The sequence below is a fragment of the Antennarius striatus genome, chromosome 5, assembly GCF_040054535.1.
Source record: "Antennarius striatus isolate MH-2024 chromosome 5, ASM4005453v1, whole genome shotgun sequence".
NCBI classification, from domain to species: domain Eukaryota; kingdom Metazoa; phylum Chordata; class Actinopteri; order Lophiiformes; family Antennariidae; genus Antennarius; species Antennarius striatus.
In genome coordinates this window covers 23,032,569-23,051,003 of record NC_090780.1, presented here as the reverse complement: position 1 = coordinate 23,051,003, position 18,435 = coordinate 23,032,569, and the positions used below count along the sequence as shown (strand labels likewise).

Below are 18,435 nucleotides of genomic sequence, written 5' to 3'. Positions count from 1 at the left end.
ATGTCATGGGGGCAAACCTGTCTACTGTTGACAGGGAAAGGCTGGTACGCGTCACTCCTCACTCACATCCAACACGCTTTTGGATTATGGCCTCGACTTTGGTGTCCGGTTGAACCCACATCAGCAAAACAAAACAAAACAAAAAAAACCAAAGAGATGCTTTTAAGAACTTCATCTCACTCAGCAGTTTTTCATCCGTCACCAGAAAACCCATCAGGAAACCCCTTCAGTCCCGTTAGTATACTTTGAGAGGAAGATTACACTATTCCTTACTTTGCTGTGGGTTCACCCTCCCTCCTCCTCCTGAATCACACAATCAGATGTGGATGTCTGGTTCCAATCATACTTGGGCTCCAATCCAGGGAGTGTGAATGTGTGTGAGAGAGGAAGACTTCTTACCCTAACGTTTCCATCAGTATAAAATACACTGGGGGGAAAAAAACAACTTTTAACACGTTTCTTAATGTTTTCTTAATGTTTGTTGCGAAGACAGCTTTAAATTTTATTGGTAAAATCCCAAAATGTGCGTTATGTTCTAAATGAAAAGAAGTGAGTGGATGGAAACACGTTTTCACTGGAGGTTTTGGGAAAAGTTTAAACTTGATGGTAAATGTTTAACCAATCAGAACACTGTCTGCAGACGCACACACTTCAAATTGTTGTATTATTGTAGGGAAGTCAGATGAAAATGAAGTCATAAAACTGTGACTATAAATAATCAGATTTAAAACAAGATGCCATTAATCTGTCCCTCTTTGACTCAAATCATTCCACAACTTGCTTGGAAGTGGTGATGATGGAAAAGACAGTCAAAGTTTTTGGATGAAGACTCTTACCTGGATGAGTTGATGAGGAACTCCACCGAATATCCGAAATAACTTCCCGGAGGTCCGGTAAAAACGACGCGCTTCTCCGTGTCCAAGTTAAACGCAGCGCAAAGTTGGAGCAAAACCATCGCTACATGCGTAACCCACACGGTGCACTGACGTTTTCCCCACGACCGGGAAGGTGAAAGTCCACGAACGGTGCCCATCTCTTCTTCTGCGCGTCTCTTCTTTCATTGAATGGCTGAAGCGCAACACGCGTCATCCGTGCTGTTCCGTGCGTAAAGTGGTTTGGATCATTAACGGGCGCCCCTGAAAACTCCCCTTCAGCTCCTACAGGTCCGATGTTCTGATCCAGACTGAATGGAGAAGGGGAGAGAAAGGAGAGTCAGATAGAGGGGGGAGAGAAAAGGGGGAGTGAGAAAGAAAGGGAGGGAGAGAAGAAGGGGGATCGCTCCAGACTCATTTGGGGTGGAGCTTTAAATATTACCAGACTGTTTGCGCCCCCAAACTCGGGACATTATAAATGAGGCAAGACAGAGAACTACAAATAGGAGACAGAAAGAAGCAGTCAGGGCAAACCAGTCATTATGGGGGAGATTAAAAAACACAGGATTCTGCTGTCAAACGCAGGAAAATGACAAAACAACGAGGAAACACATGGAAGCATCTTGTTGTAACACTTAAACAAAGCAGGTAATTCAGAACCAACAACAGAATGGACCATCAGTTACAATCAGACTAATACAAGCTAATTTAATCAATATTTAAGTCTCAAGTTGGACTCACACTGGTCCTGTTTGTTTGTGTGTTTTCTTGTTTTGTGTCTGTTTTGGGGTCTTGTGAACACCACAAAGTATGGTTTAAATCTGTGTTAGGCTCGATGAAAGCACCAGAAATAATAAATTACAGACGCTAGTGGATAAAACCAGTAAGAGTTGATCTTGACCGTGATTAAATCTCATGATTCATGACGTCAGATTTTAAGATTTGGATTTACCCCAAACTTTAAAAAAAAACAAAAACAAAAACGATGTGCAACTTCTCATATCATACTAAAGAGGTGTCTAGATTAAAATCAAACATAAAATGTGCAATTAAGACGTTATTAAAATATTACTTATAGCACATGAAAGCATTTAATGTCATGTGACTGAAAATGGACAACATATGGACACATTTTGTTCTTGACTTCAGACTCTCCTCTGACCTCATGTCTGTTTTCTATCTCCAAACAACTGACATTAATGTGATGACTTGACCCATCTGTTCAATGCAAACTGAACAGAGCTGATTTGTTTTGAATAAGATTCACAAACTGTACAATGATCATCATATTTATCCAGACATGGTTTCAAGATGTTCCTGTCAGGACTTTTTGTGTCTCTACATGTTGAGACATAATTCAGTGTGACTAAACCTGGAAACCCCACAGACATCCATCCTCGACTCCGTCTCTCAGCGGCTCGTTGGAAGTGAGGTTTTCACCACGGTGGACTGAAAGGCAGGTTTACAGTACAGAACGTGATGTTTGTGGGTCTGAGTGTGTTCAGCTCGTAAGAACAGAGGGGACAGTTAAAAACTGAGTCAAGTAGAGTTTCCAAAGACAGTGAAGCTCAGACAAAGAGAATATTCACACAGCAGAGAGGCAGAGAGCTGTGGTTTGAATAGTTCCTTTCATAAAATCAAAAGATATCAATCTGGACTCTGAATTCAATTCAAAAAACTTTATTTGTCCCTAAGGGGCAATTGAAGGCACATAAAGCAGGATTGGTGCACAAAACAAAAAAATGCAGAGTGCAAAAAGCAACAAACCAGACACAATAAACAAAAAATTCACAATAAACATATATGTTCAATATAAAAAGGTATGTGCAATGGTGTGATAAATAAAAATATCAAGACCCTTCATATTGTGGCAGCATTTAGTGTGTTGGTATGAATACACTTGTGATTAATGACGGGCTTAAATATCAACATTTATATATTTAAAAAAAAGACAGTCATTTTGATTATAAGCTACAAATAATCAAAATTGGAGACACGGGCTGTAAGACAAAGAAAATAAGATGCAACATGCAGGAATTTAATCATCCGTGACCTTTACTGACCTCTACTGGCACGAAGCACCAAGTGTAGAATACCGTGCGACAATATTCACCAACTGTGGTGAACACCTGCAATCACAGACAAAGCACGATGAAGTCTATCTGTGAGGTAAAACAGAATAATTACTGTTTATCTGTGATTCGCCAGTCGTGCAGTCGAGCAGCTGGTAAACAGAACACACACTTCCTGTTTATGTTGTTGTTCCGTTTCAAAGCATGTGAAGTCAGCATTAGTCCACTTTAAACGGTGTGATGTGACAAAGACTGTGTTGTTCCTTTTTTATTGCCTGTGTCGGCAGCTTCGTAACACAAGGCTTTGGTTATGACATCACATCTGAGGTCACGACACACACACACACACGCAGCGACCTCAGTGACTTGGTAACATGAGTTAAATGACTAAAATGACCTTTAATCTGAACAAAGATGGAGTTAGGAAATTGAAAACAAGTGGCTAGTTTTTAATAATCATATATTTTGTCATGATGTAATACTGATTCAGATTTTGGAGGGAAAGAGTTCACTTTTTATGAGTTCTTGCGTAACTTTAGGAACAAAATCCGGATGAACACCACAACGTGAATGATACTTGTGATACTTCAATGGTGATAAAAAGAAGACAAATGGTTAGACGTGTGCATTTTTTGACGACATGAATAACCTCAGTGTGGACTTATTACTTTACAGACAAACCTAAAGGATAAAAACAGAAATGGATGAACTCCAGTTCCTCTTTCAAGGCTAATTATGGAAAGTTTGCAGGTCTAAATAGATATTTGCATTAACTTTTTTTTCTTCTATGGTTTCTCTTAGGATTTAGTTTTTTCTAGCAGTATCAACACCTGGAGCTTCACAGATGGTCCAAGAGTGAAACGAAACTCTCCTGATGCGTGGACTCCCTCCCTCCCTGCAGACATTCTGTCGTTTCACCTCATTTTCAAAGATGGAAATGCGGAAAAAAGTGATCACAGGTGACCTTTACCGATTTGGCTCCAGACTGTGGAAAAAACAGCAGCCTGTGAGCATGCTGAAACTGCAAAAAAAAAAAAAAAAAGCAAGCTCAAAGACCCACCATTACATCTGCAGACTAATTGGAAAAGCCTGAGAAAAAGTGGAATGCCCGTTCCATCGCTTATGCCATTATTTTTGCTGTGTGGATGCTTGTAAAGTTTAAAGGGGTTTCATTTTCTGCTGGCCAACGTGCCAGCCATGTGGAGAGTTTTATTTATGCCCTTTCAGAGCCAGAATTACCCCACCCTCCACACACACACACACACACATCTGCATTATGTCAGAACGACGGCGATAAGAGACGTAACTCACACCCACTGGGAGTGTCTGCAGCCGTCTGAAGCCTCCCTCCTCAAACATACCTGATCAAGGCTACCTACAACACACAGGAAACCACATGATAACCACCACTAAAAGCACAGCAGGGCTGATGTGTGTCTCCAGGTTGTTCAGAACCAGGATCATGACTTACATGTTCACCAAAGTTACCTTTGACTCTTTTATGGTCTGTGGAGTTTTATTAAAACAATCATTTTTAGTTTCTGTGTCACAGCGAGCATCAGGGATGTGGTTCATGACTCTCTTGACTTAGAGCGGATTTGAGGGGGAAAAAAAGGGTCACATTAATTATTGATATCTATGTATAAATATTATGATGATATTCCAATATTAAACATTGTAATTAGTATGTAAATTGGTGTGAAGAGTATTTTTGACTTTCTATTTTCACAGCTTCTGCTTCCGAAATGTGAAAATCTTGGTTGTGATTTTGTCTTCTGGTTCCCTTTTTCTCTTTGTTGCTATATGGGCGGCAGTGGCTCAGTGGTAAAGCGGGCGGTAGAGCGGGTCGTCCTATGATTTAAGATCGGCGGTTCGATTCCTGCTCCCGCCCCCCCAAAAATACCCAGAGGTGAGCTAACAGTGGGAGGTGTCAGCTCATCTCCGGAGCACTGCCGAGGCACCCTTGAGCAAGGTGCCGTCCCCTTTACAAATTGCTCATTTGAGGCGCACCAAGAAGGAGCTGCCTGCCACTCTACCTCCCCTGCATGCCTACAGGCCCCTTTGTGTGTGTGTGTGATACAGGGGCCTGTACTCACATATATGTATGCATGCGTTTGTAATCAGTAGCTAGAGTGTGCTTCTTAATTTCCCTTCGGGGATCAAACCAGTATATAAAATTTAAAAAAAAAAAAAAATATTCATGATAATTATTTATTTTAAGGTTTCTATTGCTTTTTTATTTATCCCAGGACTGCATTGTCATATAAAAAATGCTTTTTAAAATATTTGTGCATCCTATTCCAATGGATGAATGTGATTAGTGAAGGTTAGTTAACTAATCCCCACTAAAGGTTACTTCTCATTGTCACAAATCATTTCTTCAATGAAGGGCTTGTGCCAAAACATCACAAGTTACACTGGGTAATTTCCTTTGGTGACTTTTACTCAAACAAGCACATCATCTACATCCTTTGACTCCAGCACACTGGATATATCTCCATTTTCAGAGAACAGTAGCTCAGTCTGTTCTTGTTAGCTGCCTTTTATTCCTCTTCCTGCAGCCTGACGTAACAGGAGTCCAGCAGAGACAAGGCTTAAGTCACACATCTGGATAAAGACACTGGAATAGAAGTATTTAGAGCAGATATCTGTTTTAACATAAAGAGTTCTCTGCAAAAGTCCTTGGATGCGGTCACTGATGGCGTCAACTGGTAAGGCTACCGCCATACGAGCACGTGCACTGGATTAACAAAACAGAACCTGTAATAAAAAAATACTGAACTGTTCTTTTATTGGTCCAAAACTCTACAGGTAACTCTTAGAGATGCATTAATATTTTTACATATCTTTGAAAGGCTGAATGCATTGCGAAAAATGCCACGTGGATGGAGGAGTCATCTGCTTTCTCTTCTCTTTTGGAGGTTGTTTTAGAGTCTTTCAGTTCATTGTTTTGGTTTTACAACCACCAACTTTTGATTGACTTCATTGCTGTCATTAACCTCATTTCCAGCAGCTGGCAGCTGCATTCTGGGAAAAAACAACAACCCCAAATGTAATAAAGCAAATAGTGACTAGCTAATAAAAATAGTGGCACATTTGTTAGAGGAGTCAGATAAAAACCAATATTTCCACCCCTGGAGCTGGTAGAGAATGAAAACTGATTTAACGTTCATTGACTAGGTGATAACAATAATGTTCCATTCACAACTAATGTTTCTAAAAATGAATTATTAACGCACAAGTAAAGATAAGCAACAGTGCTCCACTTCATGTGTGATTAAACTCCCACTTCAGCAGGCGGTGAAGTGTCGTTGAGTTGCAACCGGCTCCGCGGATGTTTCGTGTCGCCAAGCGTGACCTCTGACCTTTCTTTGACCTCTAATCTTTCGAGGTATTGGAAAAGAGGAAAAAGAATATCATTACAGGAAGAAAGGCCGATTAGAGATATTTACCCTCTTCGGGTTCCACGGAGAATAACTCGACAGTTTTCACACGATTCACACTCGCGTTGCAATATTTGATATCTGCGTCAAAAAAGTTTAAGTTTTCATGGAAAATATGAACTTGAGCTGGAATTAGAAAACTATGCATTTTCATGAACGTGTCTGAGCAGCGGTGGAAACTCACACCTCCCCCCTGGAGATTCCGAACAAGTTTATCTATCATGCGCCTTGTCAACACAACGCTACTTGTTAATGGACCCGAGCTGTCGCCCCCCGCCCCCACCTCATGAAACCTACACGCCTGTTCCCCGGAGGACCCGCGAGGAAAACTCACACCACAAACAAACGGCGCAACTCGAGGCCAGAGAAGAAGAAAAAAAGGGGCCTCTGAGGTGTTCCTGCCAAGATAAAGGCTCCTCATTCAGTAAAAGACAAGTAATAATGCAATATATTCATATTGGAACGCAGCCCGGACTCTTCCACGAGGATATCAGCTTTCTGTATTAACCTCTCAGTTATGCAGCTTATTTTTTGGATTCGAAGTTACAGTTGGGCTTCGATCAGAAAGAGATGCCTGCACGCGGTTTTCTCTTGTCCTGATATTTCGGTATTTATTCCGAAAGGATCTTTTAGAAACATTCCGCAGACAAGTGTGTTTGGTAGCGTGCAGTAACATGTGGTTCCTCGGTCGATCGCTCAAACACCGTCGCCGTTTCACTGCGATGGAAAGATTGAAACCGAGACCAGAAAGTTTTTTCTACGAGAAAGTTTTAGGTGGAGTAAGCTCGGAAAGTTCTAAAGGCGATTCTGTTTTTGTTACGAAGTACCAGAGTAATTCAAGAGCTCTGGTCTACTGTTATCAAGTATGCATAAAACCTGAAATTGCTTCCTGCAAGTTAAAAGAGAAATTGGATTACAGTAAATATCTTTGGCTTTGGGTTTGAGGAAAATGTGAGAAGGAAGAGAAGGAAATGGTTTTGAAGCATCATTAGCAGCTGTAAAGGGCGGGTCTGAAAGTTTAATAACCGGATGTTAATTCAATCTATAATCAAAAAGAAATCCTAATCCTCCTAATCTGCATCAAAAACATGAGTGAAGAGAAGTCTAATCCAAGGTCACTTTTAGTTCTTGTGTCGACTCGATTTGTCTGGAACAATGATTTGTACTCCAATCTGGATTTAGGGTAGCCAGGGTTCAGGTTTAGAGGAAGTGTGAGGAGGTTGATGTAGAGCACATGATCGTCTGCATAGAAAGGAGATGGTCGAGGCGGTTTGGACAACTGATTAGAATTCCACCAGGGAATCTTCCAACCCTTCCAAAGGGAGGTGCCGTTGGAAGGTTTTCCAGCATGTCGGAAAGGGAGGAGACACCGAGTCGATAGAACTCACGAGAAATCTTACAAATCTCATGTAGCTGGGGGAACATCCTAGGATCCCTCAGGGAGAGCTGGAAAAGCGATGATTTGAATACCCTTCTTGGCTTTCTGCCATCGTAACCCAAAGTAAAAGAATAATTGATGGATGCATGAAAGTAGGATCCTCTCATCTGGAACAAAAGAGTCCAGTCACTACATAAAAACTAAAGATTACCTGGAGAAGGCATCGCCAATGCTCAAGGTTGTATGTCATCTCACATACTTCCAGTATAAAAAACGTTTTTTTTAGTTTTTAAAGTTCATTATGACCTTAAAAAAAACAGCAGTTGATAGCAACAATCTAAGCTCTAGATCTATTCAAGTTTTTAATCATATCAGCTGGTGGGAATTTCACATTTCCCCAAAATAAGCAGTTATGAGGATCACAAGTTTAACGCCATTTACGGTCTTCTTTTTTTTTTTTTAAGTTGGTTTGAAACACGCCCTCTCCATCCCAACTTTTTTTGACCAGACTGTAAACACACCATAAACACCTATAACACAGGTCTTGTCTTGCATCTACCTGCCTGAGCCAAACGCTCTTCATCGCCCCCTGGTGGTGTTCCTTAACTGACCGCTACGCTAATGCTGAAGTTTTCAATTTTCCCCACAGAATAACTGTAAAACAAGGGGAAGTTGATTCTTGTACAAGACATGGGTTCCATCCATGAACTGCTCACAGTCCACTGGCCGGCGTATCAGTTTCACGATCTTGACAGTATTTTCACATTCCATTCCGGTGATTCGTCGGAGTCCTCTCCCAGGCGCTGACTGTTTATCTGCAGCTTCATAGCAACAATTTCCTTTATTTACACAATTCAAATCAGATTCACCACACATCAACCATTTCTTTAACACTGGAAAAAAAAAAAAAGAACCCTCCTGTTCAATGGAAGGAGTCGCATTGTTCATAGAAGAATGACATCTTTTCTGTATTTATAACTTTATTAGCAAAATTTCAGACTAAATCACAGCCACGGTATAAAGATTTTTGGGTTCACAGTGTTTTCATATAAAAATTAAAAACAAAAATATCAACATGCTTGTTTCACAATTTCACAAACATCTCTTCACTTTCCGCATCATCCGAGTATAATCCACGCGTTTGACCATCTGTCACATCATCGGGGTTTTTTTTACCGCTCCTGCATCCACAACATATGGGTTCACTCCCTCTGTGTGTGTGTGTGTGTGTGTGTGTGTGTGTGTGTGTGTGTGTGTGTGTGTGTGTGTGTGTGTGTGTGTGTGTGTGTGTGTGTGTGCATGTGTGTGTGTGTGTGTATTGCCTCATTCCGTCTGAACAGGCTGGATAATTTTTTCCAAGAACAGCCCAGAGTGATTTTCTAGATCCTTGTGCCGGTTCCAGCTCTCCTCCCTGATCCCCTTCAACAGGCCGTCCTGCGTGAAGCACAGCCATCAAACACATGTAAGCCGTGAACAAAACAAATACACCCTCTGATCACATGCTTTGCGAGTGAGCGTTAAGAGTTGGCCTTTGCGGCGTTTCCTGCTCTCTAGGAGACTGACAAAAACATCTGGGACTATATTCCCAGCACGTCTCATCTTACATTTAGGATTTCTCCTGAATGACACTAAAAGATTCCAGCTTTTAGAGCCATTGAAGAGTTTTCTATTCAAATCAATTCCATGGAAACATTTTTAAATCTGATGAATTCATATTTTTATTTGAATGTGCACAGTTTTGCACAATGAATGTGCACAACCAGGTCCGATACGTCTGCCTGAGTCCGTCTTGGGGGTCTACTTTAAACACTTACAAGGTTTGGAGAATTGTTTGGGTCCAAAAAAGGAATTGCATCAGGATGTTTTGTGAACATGTTTCCTCGCGTTTACCGAAGATATTTTGATTTGACATTCGAGCGGTTTCCTTCTGTCACACTCAATTTCATCTGTGGTGGAAATATAGTTTGACATCTACTCGGCCAGAGAAAAATTAAAATTCATCGCAGAAACTCAAAGAAACCAAAATTAATGATCAGCGGGACTCAAAATAACAATTCGACTCAAGATCCGGTGATTTACACGAACACACACTGACCTCTAGAGCTTCTGCGAGCACCAGGATGACGTCTCCTTCATCAAACTGGAGCAGGCCTTCTTCAGACGCCTCATGGCTCTCTAGCGCCACCCCCTGGTGTAAAACACACAACATCACAGTTTGAATTGACCTCAATTAACTTCAGGATGAGCGTAGAGCTAAAAGCATTGGAATAACAATCTTCCAATACTGGAAATAGATACAAATATAATTAAAGACATTTTGTTTGTATCTGATTTAATATGTAATTGTTTCTGAAGTCCATGGTTGAGATTTTTAAAAGCAAAAACAAGTATTCATGCTCCTTTAAATGTCTTCTCTGATTAAAGTGTTCACAATTTGTGGTAAACAAACACGTTTGATTACAGATAAGCACTTTATAAAACTCTGTCTGTGCTTGCAGTAATAGTAATGCCAGAGTTATGCAACAGTTGGACAAAAACTTTTATTTCTCTGCCAAATTGTCAGATTTAAACGGAGTTCTGTGTGGATCCACTGCTGACAAACCAACGGTTGAAGATAAGAACATAAAAATCTGTCACATCATGAAAACAGTGGAAAATAAAATCTAAGCTTTTTGGAAAAATAGGTTTATTAATAGTTTTAATATTCTGTACTTTAGTTTTAAGATCATAGGAGTAAAGATTGAATAGTTTGTCAAATAAACAATTTTTATTGGCTTTATTAGAAATAAGTAGATTTGAACTCATCAGCTAGCCACTAAAATTCAACATTCAAGGGTTTTCCAGGAAGTCCTTGTAAAGGGTTTACCTTGTAAAGGAAGCCTGGTGGATTGTGGGAACTGGAGTCATCTCCTGAGTCACCTCTCTCCTGGTTAACCGATGTGTTCTCTTTCTTCTCCCGCCCCTCCTTGGGTAAAAGCGGCCGTCTGTCTGCGGAGCGGAAGGAGATCCGCGGTGCGGGTATTGGAGGCGGTTTGGACTTGGCGTTCTCCGGTGGCGGATCGCTCGCACACTCCTCCTGCGAACTCCGTGGGGCATCACCGTCTGCAGAATCATGATTGGGCGCTTCCTGGTTCACCATCTCCATCTTTGGCTCTCCCATCCCAGAGTCATCCAGATGGTCAGCAGCAAGTTCTGCCTCCGCCTCCGCCTCCGCCTCTTCCTCCGCCTCCGCCTCGTCTGGACTTGGACTTCCTGTACTCCTGCCGCTGCTCTCATTGTTGCAGACCGACTGCCTCTTGGGCGTGTTGGTGCCGCTGGAGCTGAGGTCAGAGTCTGAAGAGTTCGCCGTCTTGTTTGACTCAACGCTCTCCTCTGCTAGGCTCGGCTCTTCAGAGATGCTAACGGTCTGCTGGGTGGGGGACGTGGGGACGGCGCCTTTGGAGTTTTCAACGGAAGCGTAGATGGAGACGTGATCAGCGGGGAAAGCCGTGTTGCACGGGATGGGATTCGAGATGACCAGCGACTTCCTCTTCTTTGACTTGTTCGACGTGCTGTTGGACGTCAAAAATAACAGAATAACAGATTTATCCCCAAAACAATAAACATCACAACACAAACATCTGACATTCCACCTGGACGACCATCAATGACGTTACCTGTTCAGACCCTTGATGATGAAAGCTTTCCCAGAGTGCTGATCCCCCAGTCTCTTCATCACATTATACAGTTCATGGTTCAGCTTCAACACAAAGTGCGACACAGGTACACAAATTTAGCTGCAACTGACACACCACACCTCAGAAAATGTTTAAAAATTCAATTCAAGTGTTTTCCTAGTAAGTTATTCACACTTCACTTGAAAAGAAAGACTTAAAAGCGTCTGGGGTTTTATCTCACCACACTCATTTCCTTATAGAAGACGTCCCTCAGGTTGGATATGTTCTCAAACACGGTCACGTAGCAACCTATCCGGCTGTCAGAGACACAAAGACACTTTTAAGTTTATCAGTTCATCCATATTAAAAAAAAGAAAAGTGTCACTTCATTTATTTAATGATGTAAAATCTGGAAAATGTCAGATTCATTTGTGAAGGTTTTTTATCCGTGAGCTTTAAAATGATTAAATATTATCATGCAACATTTGTTAAAACTAATAATTTGAGCAATAAAAAACTTTCAATATTTGACACCCCCGCTGATAGTGATAATACGAGTGCTCTTTTCACAACCTAGGGGTTAGGCTGGAGACCTTGAACAGAAATGCCCAGTTGGGTGTTCTAATTATCTAAACCCCTACCTGGAAACATTCCTAAAATTCTCCGTTTGTTTAGTTTAGTTTCGAACCTGAAGAACTTTTTCCACACATTTATCACAGACTGTCTGTTCCAAAGTGTCCAAGCACCCACTGTTAGTCTTTGACTACCCAACAACAAGCCATTCGTAAACAAACATCCGCCGTTATCTCACACCGTGCTCACTTCCTGCCGTGGACAGTAAACCCTTACCTCTGGTAGAGAACGGGAAGCTCCTCCCGCAGCTCATTATTTATTTCTTCAAAGACGTTCTGGGCTTTGTTGAACTCTTCCTCCGCCTGTGGAAGAGGATGTTAAAGTATATTTTATTTCAACTACTACCGTTGAAGATACTCGACAATTTTTAGATATTACCTTCGCTATTTTAAATTCATCCTTTTTCTTGGCGCTCTGCAGCGCCTCCAGGTGGTGCCGCGCAGAATCGTAGTCCACAAGCTTGCGACCGCGTTTAGCCACTCGTTCCTGAAACGGAGTCCAGAGTTTCATCTGAAGACCTCGAACCAACACAAATACTTTATTTCTTTAGGTAAAAACTGAAACTGAAAGCGTTACCTTGACCTCAGGGAACTGGCTCGTATAATTCTCCATGGTGCGGACAATCTGGTCACTTAGTTTCTCCTCATAGTCGTTCCACAGTAAGTCTTCACTCTGATAGAAACAGTCGATGTCACATCAATGCAAAGGTAGCAAATCTCCAAGTGCAAAAAAATCCAGAGTGAAATGAACAACTTTAAGCGACTCGTGACAAGGCTTCTATCCTTCAAAAGGTGAAGTTAAACCACATTCATCAACACCAGCACAATGGAAACTACACACACTCCAGCTGCGGCCTGCATGCCATTGTTGGAAAGGCCTTTGCGTCTGAATAACGTGCTGCAGCTGAACAAACTCTTGGCTGGGACCGAGCAGGTCGGCCATCTCGGCCAAAGTTACGTCACAGTTTGGGTGTCGGACATCCATAATAGGCGAGCTTTGATGTTAGTTAAACACCATCCGCTGGGGATTATTCTGTGAAGACGCACGCAGTCCTCGAAGACTATCAATCACCCACAAGGTGCTTGCTTTAAATTGCCTCTAAGTGGAGCTGAGGTCAGACAATCAGCTGCCAAAGAAGTTCTTCCTTCAGGGTGAGAATCTTGAGCTCTGATCGCTCCTACAATCCAGAGTTATGTGAGAAGAAGTGGAAAAAGGCTCTGAACTGCAACAATCTGACCGTAGGAGAGAAAACAGCCCATAGACGCATGAGGGAGAATGCAGTTAAACCACCTCAAGTAACAATAAATCTGACAAAACACTCAGGACACACTGTATCACCGAGAATGAGAAACATACCGAAGATAAAAACTAAAGGAAAGAACAAGAGGAACATCAGATAACAAAAGAAAAGCTCCATCGAGGCAGAGCCTTCCCACCACAGGGTCCCTTCACCCCGAGAGTTGGATTTAGATTCTTTTAAGGAAAACAGCTGTTCCAGAAAAATCTGGACTTTTTAGCCACAAAACCACATCACGATCATACAAGGACCACAGTCTTGACCTGGTCGTGTTTAGCACGCCAAGTCTTAGCAGTGAGCTTTCCCTTCATTAATCGGATTAATGGTTTGGTCAACAAGGTTAGGGTGCAGGACAAGAAATGCATTCTAAGTTGTAATTTATATAAAGTTGTTTCCTCAGTTTTTTTCCTCAATATACTGTACCTCTGTGATGACGGCAAGCTCCGCCGCGCCGCTCCAGTCGGACTCGTAGACGTCTCTCAGGGTCTGGGACAGACGCTTGGATGTCTCGTGTACGGCTGTGGAGACGAACAAGAATTAAATTTTTAAAAAAAAGACTCATTATGGCTCCATAAGCATCAGGAGCACAATGAATCTGGGTGGTATTGTTTTTATGGTTTGTGGGACGGTTGCTACACCCACGCCGAGAAGGTCAGAACAACACTGACTTCCTGCCCGGAGCGGGCAGAGCAGGACTAAAAGCTGACGGCGCTGGAAACCTGACGGCTTCGGGTACGAGTTCTACATACGTAACGCTGAGTCGGACATTTTCACAGCAGGATTTGATGCGTTCTTGTGCGACATGGCAACGCAGACCGGATTGCAAAAGTCAAGACAAGAATCTAACAATAGTTCAAATTCACTTCCCCTTTCATTTTCCACCCACCAACCTTCCTGAGCAGAGAAAGGCATTGTGGGAACATGGTGTAGTGGGTCTGTACGTGCCTTTGAAACCTACCTTTCACCGCCATGTGGTAGGCTTTGACGTCTTTAAACAATCTGTTCCCATCGATCTGAGAGAAGAGGCCGAACGCAAAAGAGAAAAGGTTAGCAAAGGTCAAACTGAGTCCCTCCCGGCAGCAAAATCTGAACGGCCAATCAGAGCCCTTCGTGCGTCATCATTTCCTCACAACTGTGAATTATGAAATCAATATTTACTTGAGTATTATTTTTTCCCGCACTTTGTTAGCGCTAGCATCTCATGCTAACAGCTGTAAAAAAAAATACATTAGGCTGCAACAGTGGAACACCTCCATTTTTTTTACACTGAATAAACATGAATTTTGGTATTTTACAATAAAACTTTTTAAAAAAAACCTGCATTATGTTTACATTTAAATGCTATATCATGGTTCCCGAGAACATGAGCTCAGGGTAAACTGTCAAAATAGGAAGCTTTTTGTTTCGCTGTCAGCGTTCTGTTTTGTAGAGGAGACACAACAAGCACTATTTCTGCAGAACTGTAACGGGAGAGAGAAAAAAAATATGCTTCTTGTTTTTCCTGCTTTCGAGGCCAAGCTGATTGTCTGAACTTGTGGGTTGGCATCTCCACAGCAAAAACACAACGCTGCTCTTTTCTTAGACTTAGCAGTGCTCCATTTAAATGGAGCTTATTGGAAAGGGGGATAAAGTCAGTGTTTTAACCCTAAAAGCAAAAGTAAAAACTTTGAGAACTTTATTTGTCTTGTTTACCTGTTGTTTATTGAGGCTCTGGGAACATAACTCAAACTGTTCATCCTTGGTCTCCATGGTTTTGCCCAGTTTTTGAAGAACCTAAAACAGAACAATAGAGTATCTTTTAAAACTAGACAAAGATTAGACATTAATGACTAAACTAGTTAGAGACAATCGCCATCAGTTTCCACATCAAAGTACTAACCCACTTTGAATTTTTCGGTTGAACCGTTCCTCATCGCTGCTGGAAACTGGCAATGCAAGACTAAAATTACTGCAATTTGCATAAAAGTCCTCAAGCTCTGACTGAGCAGTTAGTAGTTCAATTGCATTGTGGGTAATGCAGATGATGCTCTCACAAGTTATATATAGAAATGCTCTAGTGTAAACACAGTTTCTAAATTACAAAGCAGTCAGACAGCATGTCTCTAATGATCCAGATTATGATTTGGAATATGGCCTGAATCATAATCCAATAATCCAACGGTGAAAAGTGATGGAAGATTGATTACTGGCAAAATAGGAAAGAGGGGGAGGAAAGTGATCTAGTATCATCAAACTGTTAACAACCCTTACTCCACTTCAGATCCACCCCTACACAAGAATTTATCCTCACATGTTGACAACTTTTCCAGATATCTTGAAGAAAAAACAACCAAATACTCAAATACTACCCCAAACTCTCACTGACAGAAGCACAAGAAATCATCTTTGGCAATCTCACATTGTAAAGTCTAGGAATAAATTAATGTCTGGACACATTTTCTCAGGTCTAACATGATTAGAGTTCACAGGCAGAAGATTTTTATATAGAACGTCACGCCTCCAGAAACTAAACACATGAATATGTGCTGGACCGTCCTTCACTCTCCACTGCTTGCAGCTGTTTGAACACCACATCAAACGACCTTCAGCTTTTAAATTTGCAACAACGGCTTTCATTTCTACATCGACCCCCCCCCCCCAAAAAAAATCCCTTAGTTGCCTTAAAATAACTTTGTTTTTGTGCATTGGAGCTTTGGAACACAGACGTCTGCAGCTACTATGTAGAGGTGGAGCAAAGAAATCAACCACAAACTGAGAGAGAAAGGCTCAGCAAACAAGAGGAAGTGCTCAGGCAGGAAGTGGCAGCTTTTGTCGCCTCAGACAGATGCACAACTCTGAACATCACCGCGGTTCCACCAGGGAAGTCCACGCTACCGTTTTCATTAAGGCCTCACACCAACAGAAGCAAACTGTTGCAACATACCAGTCTTTTACATTTCTTGGCTTACATAAAGAGCTTTATTTTCCACTAATGGTTAGGATCACATGATCCCACACTGTGTTATGGGGAGGGTCAGCTTGACCTGATTTTATCCTCTCACTTGGGAACACACAAGAACACACCAGTAGTTTTACTGTAGCCGTACAGAGAATCATATTTCGTAAGAAATACTACAAAATTCCATATATTTGTATTCATGCCACAGTCAATAAAAGCTATGCAAGAAATACTACTAATCTAAAGGAGCTGCATTGTTGTAAATCTTAAAACTTCTTTGAGATAAGACTCTCATTGTGTTTCCAAAACCTTTCCAATGGATAAATCTGTTTCAGATTAAACTGGGGGGGCCTGCAGCTCAGCCAGAAGTAGACCCCCCCACCATGATCCACACATTAAACCCTGATGTCGAAATACACTCAATCTGACGATGTCAGAAAAGAAATGAAAAAAAAAAGAATCCTGGATCCACCCCTTTATCTGGCCCTGAATGTAATAGAGACCATTCTGACCCAAAAACCCATCCTTAAACCAACTAAACTGGAAAACTGGATTTTTTGGGTAATCCCGTTGACAAACCCACAGACAAAAGGCAAAAAAAGCCGTGGTTTGCCAAACTGATGACAGCGCTTCAGAAGTTAACCCCCCCCCCCCACTCAGTATCATAAAGTTTCCCTGGCTCACCTTCTCCTGTGCGCGATTCAGAGACTTCTGGACGCGTTTGGCGAGGAATCCGGCTCCAGCCTGGAGGTTCGGGCCGATCTTGTTTTCAGCCATCGTAAATATTTCTCTCTCTCTCTCTCTGTCTGTCTGCTTCTCCTCACCAGTCCGCTCCTTCTCGTCCGAGTGTCTCCCCCCACTGCAGCCGAACTGCGACTTCAATCCAAGGCGATGGAGGTGGAGCAACAATAATAAGTGTCAAGACGCGCACGGGCGAACAGGCGGTGTCAGCCGGCTGAGAAGCGTTCCTTTACGCAGCCGTCAGCGGGACGCGCCTCCTGTTCCGACTTGTTCAAAGTATTACTGACTGTTTCCACGGTGACCCGCTCTTCTTAACAGTTATTGCGCAGGTTTTAAAAAGTGTTGCAAAACTGCGCGCCGCTCCCCACGCGGATGTCCACTAAAAGTCATCCGAACACACTCACCTGGAAATGATGCGTAAAGATTGCACTCCCTTGATGATACCTGTCTGATTCAGCAAGTGACGTCAGCCCGGGTGCCACAGGTGGTTAGTGACGTAATGCCGCCTTCAAATATAGCTGAAAAAAAATGTGAACTATGAGTTCAAAGATAAAATAATTATTCAGAAAGACAGCTCAATTTCTTCATTGTGCCAAGGCCGCTGAAAGTAGTTCCGATCATTTGATAATCACAATACGAATCATTGGCCATAGATGATGAAAAAGAAGCTATGATTTTTCAATCGCCCGTCTTCCAAAATGTTTAAGTGACATGGGTTAACATGTTAGAGAAATAAACATAGTTCGTGTGAGGATATTAGTGAATTATTATGTTTTTGGATTATTAAAGTTTTACTCATTCATTTCACTAAAATGCGGAAAGTTTGCTGAATATAAAACAAGTAAGTATGGAAGTTTCTAAGTACGAGTGAAAATACATTCATACTTCTGGTGTTAAATATGTAGATACCCCCAAAAAACGTTTCTCTTATGAGACACACAGTAGAGAAAGAACAAATACAAACAAAAAATAGACATCAAATAACGATTAACTGACCCCTACATCCCCAAAGACATGAAAATCATCAAAGAGATTAAAGTGATTACAAACGGGGGGGAAAACAGCAATAATGAGACACAGAACTAGTACAAAAAGACACAAAAAATCTTCACAAAAACAGATAATTTTCATGTCATTCAGATGATTTTTTTAATAAACATCACTCAAGACTCAGAGTGTTATCTGTTAGATTATAAAATAGTGAAACGTTGACGCGAATTATCCATTATTATTGGTCCTAGGACTAAGTGCCTGTAATTTGTCATAGCCTACATTCACCGGTAGATGGCGTGAGATACCCAAAAATTGCTCATGTGGTGCTTCACATTGCGTTAACATAATAATAGGAAAGCGAAATTATATTGACTACACAGGTAGTCTATTACTGATTTAATTAAGCAAGCTG

The 18,435-nt window shown here is 41.6% G+C and overlaps 2 protein-coding genes across 2 annotated transcripts in view; both read right to left on the bottom strand.

The window, feature by feature from the left end:
* LOC137595968 (integrin alpha-5-like) overlaps nucleotides 1-1,196 on the bottom strand; it is a 31,305-nt gene extending 30,109 nt beyond the window's left edge. The window contains exon 1 of the mRNA XM_068316354.1: nucleotides 837-1,196. Coding sequence (XP_068172455.1) covers nucleotides 837-1,033 — 197 coding nt within the window. The 5' untranslated portion in view covers nucleotides 1,034-1,196. The remainder of the gene's footprint in view (nucleotides 1-836) is intronic.
* A 7,528-nt stretch (nucleotides 1,197-8,724) lies between these two features.
* On the bottom strand, nucleotides 8,725-17,333 carry bin2b (bridging integrator 2b). The gene is made up of 12 exons (XM_068316010.1): nucleotides 16,974-17,333; nucleotides 15,044-15,124; nucleotides 14,310-14,364; nucleotides 13,775-13,869; nucleotides 12,631-12,726; nucleotides 12,433-12,540; nucleotides 12,271-12,356; nucleotides 11,663-11,738; nucleotides 11,422-11,504; nucleotides 10,632-11,316; nucleotides 9,861-9,953; nucleotides 8,725-9,199 (listed from the first exon to the last, which is right to left on the bottom strand). The coding sequence occupies exons 1-12, from the start codon at nucleotides 17,064-17,066 to the stop codon at nucleotides 9,089-9,091; spliced, it is 1,662 nt and encodes a 553-aa protein (XP_068172111.1). The 5' UTR covers nucleotides 17,067-17,333; the 3' UTR covers nucleotides 8,725-9,088.
* Nucleotides 17,334-18,435: the final 1,102 nt, after the last annotated feature.

What these genes read in the sequence shown, in the direction of transcription:
- bin2b (XM_068316010.1), bottom strand. Translation starts at nt 17,066, where the DNA reads ATGGCTGAAAACAAGATCGGCCCGAACCTCCAGGCTGGAGCCGGATTC. An exon ending in CTTCCCGTTCTCTACCAGAG is followed by an intron (nt 11,739 to 12,270) that starts GTAAGGGTTTAC and finishes TGTCTCTGACAG; the next exon opens with CCGGATAGGTTGCTACGTGA. An exon ending in ATCATCAAGGGTCTGAACAG is followed by an intron (nt 11,317 to 11,421) that starts GTAACGTCATTG and finishes GACGTCCAACAG; the next exon opens with CACGTCGAACAAGTCAAAGA.